At 31.4% G+C, this 9,720-nt stretch overlaps 1 protein-coding gene across 2 annotated transcripts in view; it reads left to right on the top strand.

Annotated features, from left to right (window-relative positions):
• Positions 1 to 7,291: 7,291 nt before the first annotated feature.
• LOC128165123 (uncharacterized) overlaps positions 7,292 to 9,720 on the top strand; it is a 42,415-nt gene continuing 39,986 nt past the window's right edge. Inside the window, exon 1 of one of the 2 annotated variants that reach the window (XM_052829337.1) lies at positions 7,292 to 7,431. In XM_052829337.1, coding sequence (XP_052685297.1) covers positions 7,374 to 7,431 — 58 coding nt within the window. In that variant the 5' untranslated portion in view covers positions 7,292 to 7,373. The remainder of the gene's footprint in view (positions 7,432 to 9,720) is intronic. The other variant, XM_052829338.1, reaches the window with a different exon arrangement.

Genomic DNA, 9,720 nt, shown 5'->3' with positions numbered 1-9,720 from the left:
GAATGGTACATGAGGTCAATCATTATATACAGTTCAAAAGTCAGAGGTACATTGTATAAATGAATAGATAAGTAGTAAATAAATAGAAAATAAGCATAAATATACAATATATACAATGAAGATAGGAAAAAGTATAATAATGGAGGACAGACTATTATATCAAACTGTATATTTTGATAATAAAATAACATATTTTTTTCAGGTTTGTAGCATTTGAACAAGACATAAGTTCACAAAACTTAATAGTATTTGGCGCTGATCAGTATTTTTCATCAAGATATTTACCTCTAAATGTCAATAGTTCTTTACATTCCAGAATATAATGAAATTCGTCAGCAATTTGACCAGAATTACACAGTTTACACACTCTTTGGTTTAAAGGTGTATTGTACCATCTCCCAGTCTCCACTGGGAGATGGTGATTTGAGGTTCTAAATTTCATTAAAACCTTTCTGAGCCTAAGTGGCAATATATTAATGTAATTTTCATAATTAAAATTTTTCTTAAAAATCTTGTAAATTTGCCTTTTGACGAGTCATTAATGTCACTAGACTATTTTTGGATATATTGGTCTTGTAACCTTTGTTTTACAATTGTAGAAATCCACTTTACATTTACAATATTTTGTTCATACCAAATATTTGAAAAACCACACATATCTAAAATATTTTTAACACCTACAATCCAAGAGTTTGACATATTTCCCCTTTGATATTGCAAGACCAAAAACTTATATAAAACAGATACAATTTTGCTTTCAGAGTTTGTAAATAACTTTGACCAGTAGGAAATCATTCTGGTATATACATTGATACATAAAGGGAAACGACCTGTTTCCCCGTAAACCATATAGGATGGTGTACTACTTTTTAAGTTAAAAACATATTTTAAAAATTTTAAATGTACACGTTCAATAACTTCTATCTTTTCGTAACCCCAAATTTCGCACCCATACAATAACACTGGGACTACAATTTTATCAAATAAGTCAAACTGACAATCGACAGGTAAATTAAATTGTCTTATTTTTCTAATAACACTGTACATTGCTTTCTGTGCCTGTTCACACAAATGTTTTTTAGCTTTAGCAAATGATCCTGAGAGAGAGAGATTGAGATTACTCAGTAGAACTGCTTAATGATTGACCATTATTGAGAGAGAAACAGAGAGGGGGAGGGGGTATACAAGTATTTTGTGTCTATTTTGCCAGAGAAAGAGACAAAAGGGTGTGTAAATGTCACTAAGGGTGTTTGTCCTGGTCAGTAAGGAATCCGCAGTGCAGTTAATGACGTGTGACCACCCTAATGTTTCGATAACAATTAAACTGTTGCCCCAATAATGATTTAAATTTTAATTTGAACAATTACTAGCTCTAAAATAAATAAACTAAATCAAGAAGCAAGGTTCCCTCAATTATTTTTGCGTATTACCAATAATATTTCAATTCTCAAATTTCGGTTAAATTGTTATTTGATTTCTAATTCTAATTTAACAAAAACAGAATAATTATGATGGCTAAAAGTGCAAGGTCAAGATTCTCGGTGCCGGACATCTCATCGAAAGACAACTCGCCGAATGCGACAAATCATCGAAAGTCAACTAATCGAAAGTAAAACTCACCGACGTGTCAATGACATGTCAATGAAAGACATCTCGTGGATAACGACAACTCATCGATATAAATTGAAATAAAAATATAAATGTTTGAACACTTTTCAGGTTATTGTCTTCATTTTATTCTCAGTCACGATATGGCTGAGGGAGGAAGCGATCTTACATTTATTTCTTCGCAAAGGAATAAAAACAAATTAATGTGACAAATGTGATCGGAAAAATGAAAAAAAAGTTATTGGAAAAAACAAAAAGATTTACTCGATCGTTTCAACATTAATTCGGAGAACGAGTCGCGAATGGCAATTATTTACCATACCTTGAAGGGCTAGCACACAATATAAGGTATTAATGTAAATGTTAATCAGTGCGAATACAATTAAAATTTTTGATACCTATTAGTTATTGTGTTTTACTTTTCACTTTTAGTGGCTACTTTTTCACTTTTATTTTCACTTTCGATAAGTTTCGATGAGTATCGATGTATTGTCGTATCCATGAGATGTCTATTCCATGACTTGTCGTATCGATGAGCTGTCCATTCGGTGAGTTGTCGCATCGATGAATTTTTTCGATGAGTTGTCTTTCGATGAGTTGTCATAGACCCCTTCATTCATTCATTCATTCATTCTTTATTTCTTTAAGCTTTGCAGCTCATCAGATTATACAAATTAAACATAGTAAAGTACAGAAGTGGGTTTTTAAATTATTTGCGTAACTTTCTTATCCATCCTAATTCTAATTCTAGATTTGCACAGTATTACAGCATTCAAAACTAATTTACATGAGACTGAAAAAATTTATATGCCTTTGTCGTAGGTTCTTTTGTATAACGCAGTCCTGGTCTTTAACATTTTCGAAATATTAGACACCATGCAATGACAGATAAATTATTACATGACAATTTTTATATTGCATCCTATATTAGCCCGAGTTCGCTGTATATTAGCCCAAGAGCCGTCAGGCTACGCGCATTGATAAAGTTTTCAGGTCAATTTTTCCTTTGATACGTAGATCAATAGAAAAAATATTAAATTCATTTATTAAATCAAACTTCTTTTTGTGACTTCTTGTTTATTATTAATTTGAAAAGTACAGCTTAAACCCCGCGGGTATAATCTCTCTCTCTCTCTCTCTCTTTTAAAAATGACTACAAATGCTTTCCCTATGTTTAAATCGTACACGTGATTAGATTTTTAACAAATCATAAATAAGTCCACAACTTGACAGGGAAGCGAGCATTAACAGAATGTTGAAAAAGTTCCTGATCAGATGTCACAAATTTTTGTAAGCAACTTTCTCAATTTCATAAGATTTTATCAACAACTTGGATATAAGATAGCGTCAAGTTACAAATAAAAAAAAAAGCAGCGATGTGCAAAGTAAAGAGAAATTCATCAGTAAAAGCAAGCACGCTATGAATCGATACTCATCATTTCTTTGTATTCTGCATTTGTATATTTCAGATGTCCACTAAATTGAATTTTTCAGTTAAGTTTAACGTATCATTATAGAACCATTTAACCATTTAAAAGATCTTGGACTTTCAGTAGGACGCAGCTTGCGTGAAACAAGTAAATCAAAGTACTGAAAAACTGACGGGAGTTGATTTTGTCGATGTTTATTTATTTTATAATCAATGATATGTTATTTTGCATGACAAGTACATGTAATAACATGTAATTTCTAATTTGAATTACGCACATTTTTATAATATGAATTTTTGGACTTTTTCGACAAGAATGTTGAGAAACCCCCATATGAATCATGTTAAATAATATTTAAAGATAAAATTAATTCAATCAAACTATGTATCAGTAATAGAAATATGTCAATTTGAACGATACTATATTGAACTCTGGCGTAGGAATACATACGACTACAAAAAATATTTAATTTGTTCGTACCATTTAAAATCTGACTATTTTTAAGGTATTTGTAAATAAGTTTCCTTGAAAAACAATGCTTTAGCATACATTACATCGCATTCATCAATTATTTTCAAGAACTAAGTCTTGTCAGCAGCAATGATATGTGCTGAGTTCCAAATACTGTTTCACTTTCGGTTTGTCTGAGTAACTGCATAAGAGAACTCCCAAAAATGACGCGGTTTCAAGCGAAATATGCACCGAATGCGTAATCTTACAATGAAGCGCATTGAAGTGGTAAATTTTTTCGTTTGAATGGAATGTTCTAAACTTTGTATCGAACGTCAATTGTTACACAAGTCACACCCATTTCTTTTAAAACGAGGAAAATAGTATTCGTGTCAATGTATATGTACCTTCATGTTTTCATACTTTTAGACGGTTTTAACATGCACGCACTTCGAATTTCCTTGCGGGAAAATACTCCCCATTGCACTTTACAAGTCACACTGTTTTTGCCATTCTCTATTAGTTACCGAATTTATTTAACAAGAATCTTAGAACATTTTTGCATGAATAGCTGGGTTATGTTTGATATTTGAAATGCAAATGAATGTAAGAACATTTTCACTTTGAAAGAAAAAAAGGGGGTTTTAAAATCGACATACATGTAAAACTGATCCGGTGCGTGTACAATGTATATATGGAGAAAAAAAATGTCGAATTTCTAAATTTCTTGTTTTACCCTTGGACCCTGGAAATGTTGACAAAAGCTGCATCCTGATTTTTAAATACATGTATATGTAATTATGTCTTTTATGTTGTTTAAAAAATCATCTTTATAGTATTAAACGATGTACTTTCAAAATATTGAATTGTACGTACATTCCTCGTTTCAAAAGAAATGGGTGTGTCTTATGTAACAATTGATGTTCGATACGAAGTTTAGAACATTCCATTCAAACGAAAAATTTTACCACCTCAATGTGCTTCATTGTAGCTCAAAAACCTTCAGAGAGCCATGGCTGAGTGGCTGACAATGAAATAGACAGGCCTACGTCATATTGCTGTTTAACTCAACTACTCAAAGTCCAAGCTCTTGTTAAAATGGTTCTAAACTGAATAATAACCCATCGCAATTGTTTTGTAAGCCTTCGGGTTGCGGTGGGTAGCCGAGGGTTTGGGTGAAAAGTTTGCAGTTAAATTATATATGTGAAGAATAATATGAACGTCTTAGAACGTAATGTTGGTGTCAGAGGTCAATGATATACATATATTCTTCAAAAAACTTTTTTTGACAAGCTCCAATAAATGAAAGTTCCGTGGTTAGAGGTCTGCCATCGGGTGTCTCTGATAACGAACATTTTCTAATTATTATTAGATGAACATGTATTTATTTCATTCTTTTTAAAATATTTCTTTTTTTTACCCTAGCTGACAGAAGGAGCACATGGTTTTAACAAGCACACAAGGCATTTGCGTTACTATGTTTTAATGCATATGGTGCAAATTGTTCGAAAGCGTACACAGATCTGTATCATAACACAAGTGCCAGCCATGTTTATTTTTTGACACTCTTCCTGCATTCAAACAAGAATTTTAAAAGCAACATTTTTTTCTAAAAACAGATTGATCAAAGAGAAAATGAAATTTGTGATAAAATTGTACCTATCTATCTTCAATATTAAAATATATACAAAAATTTGAGAAGTGAAATATTCAAAATGACTACAATAGATATGTCCATAATCCGCAGCTGAGAACAATGATCCTTTGTATATATTGGTTTTCAGTAACTGCCATGCCAATTTTTATCATTCTATACATTATTCAATCTCCACTGAATGCTGGGAGAACCCATAAAATCGATACTGGTTTTATCATGATTTATCATGTTGATTAAATTGTTTTGGAATTGTCCAAAATTCAAGAAAAAAATGGACGAAAGTATTCAAGGTGGGTTTGGATTACAAATTATTCATAAAAATGAACATTACAGTGTCTCACCCTATCAAATTGTCTCAAATAATGTGATACCAGTACCACATCAACTGAGAAGATAAAAAACGATTTTTTTTTTTGCTGTGAGAAAACAATCTATAAACAACCATAATTTACCAGGCATTTTTAATACGTGACTTACATTTGTGAAGATAAGAGATTAGTATCCTCGGATATAGATAATACTGAAAGTCAGTTAAAGGGGCATGGTTATGATTTTAATTGAAATTTATTTTTTCCGTTTTAATGATTACAATGCTTCGGTAAGAAAATACTAAAAGGCAGCAAACATTTGAGTGCCAGTCATCGAGTATTAAGCGAGATACAGGGCTCACAATTCTTTGTTATATATGTAAACAAAGATCAGGTCATGTTTTTGTTTACATTTTTGTATGTTGAATAGAAATTTCTAGAATTCTAGGTTTAGACTGAAATGAATTTGACAAATGCTAGAAACTGTTTAATCATGTTTAAAACGAATAAGCAGATATACAAATCAGCTTGAAAAAGAACGTTTATCGGCATATTATACAAAATGTAAAAAAAAGATGGCACGAGCCGTGTTTGCATAAAAAAATTGTGAGCTTTGTATCATTCTTATAAATAACTCTATGATTGACACTCAATTTTGAGTCGTTAGAAATGCATTACAAAAGCATTGTAAACTAATAAAATTTGACCGAAATCGTGATCATGCCCCTTTAAAAAGTTTTTTATGGAAGGAGGGTAAACAAACGTTGATTTCATGATTTCAATACCATAATACACACAAAACTAACAGTTGAAGAAAGTAAAATCATAATTTTTAAAGCCTAAAATGTGTTAAAGAAAAAAAATATTTTTGAGTCAATGCTCACTAATAATAACATGCCTTAATGAGTTAATTAAAATTTCAAACATCTACAATAAATTGTTGCTGAGAAATCGTTGATGAAAATTTGATTGAAAATGTAGGCAAAACATAAACAAAGTCATCATTGAACAGGAAGTTGACGTCCAATTGGTACAAAAATGCATCCCATCATCTGACATATCTTGAGTGTGTTAAAATTTCAACACCTACAATGAATGGTTGTTAAGAAAAATGCGACAGAATTTTTTGTTACGGACAGACAGACAGACGGACAGAGAGACAGAGAGAAGGACAATGAGGATACTGAACATGCGTATTTAAAGTTATTCAATTCAAACAACAACCAAACAAACAAATGCTAAAAACCCCTGCATCTAAAAACGTATACTTGATGTAAAATTCTAAAAGACACTTATAGCTGGCATAAAAAAAGGTTTGTGATGTCATTTACGGATGCAAGGTCATCATTATACAAATATTGACTGGGATTAAGGGCAACATCGATTATATTAGTCCCCGGGGACTGAATATTGCCCGAAAACACAGTCAGCATTTGTTTTGATACACTTCCTTTTTATATGTGTAAACTGGAGAAAAAGACGGAGAAAGGCGCCATTTGGGTTAATTAATTAACCTAAATGAATTTATTCCCAAAACCGTCTACATAAAATACAGATGTAAACGTCTATGATTTTATAACGACAGAATGAAATCCTGCAATAAGCTTTCTTTAGATCTGCGACCCAGTTTCAAAGTAGGAGATATTTAATATGCGTGTATTCTATCATTCGTATACGCTTCGATGCGCCATACTCATCTTTCTTCGACAATGTACATATGTGAAATGTCTAAACAATGAACACAATGATCATGATTAATTGTGATGTCATATCGACTGTCACATGACTAAAAAATATTTAAATTTTGCAATTCAAAGGACTCATCATTTGCCTATGAGTCTAAGGTATGTATTGAAAAGAATAGTTACAAAATTCATACAATGAATTTAAAGTGATAGTTCTCCTCAAACTAGCGAAAGAATGAAGGAATTGCTGCATCTGTTTCATATTCTTTGTGGCATCCGCATTGTGTATTCGGGTAAGTTTATTGTTTATAAACGTTGTTAACTATAATTCTATTTATCATTTAAAGGAAAGTGTTTGTTTATGAAAGCTAAATTTTTCCGACTTATGTTTTAATATTTTCTTAAAATGTGATCTCTAAAGCAAAATTTACCTTGTATTTTTGAACGAATATTGTTCAAATAAAACCCATTGTACTAATTAATCAACGTCTGTAATACTCCAAATAAATGTTTCTTACACATAAGATTGAAAATGATATATAACTAATCACATATTACAATTTGGAGAAAATGTCTATCATAATATTTTAATATTCTGCTTCAAAGTGCGGTAAATTGCTGTTTCCTCTATTTATTCCCATTGTACATGTAAACGTACCTGTATTTCAGACAGCCCTTAGAAAGAACCCGACGATAGAATTTCTTAAAACTTTACAGGTACACTAGAGTCGGAGTATTATAAATATGGTTAAAAATATTTGTTTTCCTACTATAGTTTTTACACAAAAAACCAAGCCGGTCTCCATAAAGTTTGTGTGTATAAGTTAGTTTTATGAAAGTTTAATTTTTGTATTTAGTACATCCTTATAGCTCACCTGAGCTGAAGGCTCAAGTGAGCTTTTCTGATCTTTTTTGTCCGTTGTCTGTCGTCGGCGTTGTCATACACTTTTTACATTTTCACGTTCTCCTCAAAAACCACTGGATCAACCAAACTTGGCTCAAAGCGTCATTGGGATGATTCAAGTTTGTTAAAATGAGAGGCCACGCCCTTTTAAAAGGGAAGATGATTTTAAAATTATAATAATAATTTTTATATGGATATTTTGGAATTTTTAACAGAAACTGGAAAACGCACATGATCGATCTTTCAGAGCTAAAAATTTGGTCTTAAGGTCAAGATCTAGTAAATGAAAGGTGCCTACATGTTTTTAAGATTTAAGTTAAAAATTCTTTCAATGATGCTTCATAACAATAGCTTTGTTTGATTGTGTGTACCGGGGCTAAAAAGTTTGGTAAACACAATGAAAAATCATGTTTTAAATTGTCATTTTCAATGAAATATGAAGGAACAAATTTCAAAGTTTTGTCTATTTTTGACTAATAAAATATATCTAGAATGCCTACAGTCTCCCCCAAAAACGGGATTAAATAAAGCTTCTTTATATAAGTCCTCTTTAAGATGATGTCAAATTTAAGTCGGTAAGTACGGAAAAAAGATTCTTCAAATCAATTATGACGTCATAATGGTTCTAGCACCAAAAATTGATGAAGCATACAATTATATATAAAAACATGTCAAATATGGCCAAATTATTTAATTCTGGTTGTAATGCGGCATTTAATTGGATAGAAAAATTAAGTTAAATTTGTAAAACCTGAATTGCACGTCACAAGACACGTCGCAATGCACCAACATCAAAAACGTACTGATCAGCCTGACGTTACTTTAGAATTTTGAACTGATAAATATAATTTTTAAAAGTGAAACGCACTTAATTTGTACGGTAAATAACAGAAAATTAAATCATAAGGAATGAACTCAATATTTACCAAAATTATACTCGTATAACCTGGGTTGGAGCTATTTACGCGTTTTTTTATATATTATTATTATACATGCTATTATCGTATTCTAACTTGTTCCTAAATCTTTTAAGCTATAATAGTTCTTTAGTATATAATAAATATACGAGAAATATAACAAACAAGTGTTGTTATGGAAACTTTCGCAGCTAGAGATCGTTTTAGAGTTATTTCCGGTTTGAGAACAATGCCACAAAAAAACATTGCAGAGCTTTAAAAATTGATGCACCCCAGCAGATGCATTCATCAGCTATTGAGTATATTTAAAGTACACAATGCGTTGCAGAATTCATTTGATGCACTCACAGCCAGGAATTGAACAAGAAACAATGAGAAGATTTTTTCATATTATTATTATCTGAAATTTTAAAGACACGTCGAATGGTTTAAATTTTGGCATTTCCTTAATCACACAATACACTAAACTTTATTGTCTGTAATTTAACCAACCAGGAACTGGACCCGATCCCCGAGTTTTTGTTCCTCAAAGAGACATTCGAAAGCCGAGTATTTGTTGCCTTGCTAGTACGGCATTCTTTTGTTTTCCTGTTCCATATTTCGAACTTTCTCAAAATCTACATATAGTTTTGTTGCAATTTTCCTTAATAATTATAAAGAGGGACAACTTATTGCAATAATTAAAAATCCCACGTTAATAAAAAAGAAGAACATCATAATTTTACACGATCATCTTTCGAGAATGCATACTCCCATGCTGC

This window comes from Crassostrea angulata, chromosome 10, assembly GCF_025612915.1.
Source record: "Crassostrea angulata isolate pt1a10 chromosome 10, ASM2561291v2, whole genome shotgun sequence".
Classification (NCBI taxonomy): Eukaryota; Metazoa; Mollusca; class Bivalvia; order Ostreida; family Ostreidae; genus Magallana; species Magallana angulata.
This window is presented reverse-complemented; position numbering and strand designations above follow the sequence as displayed.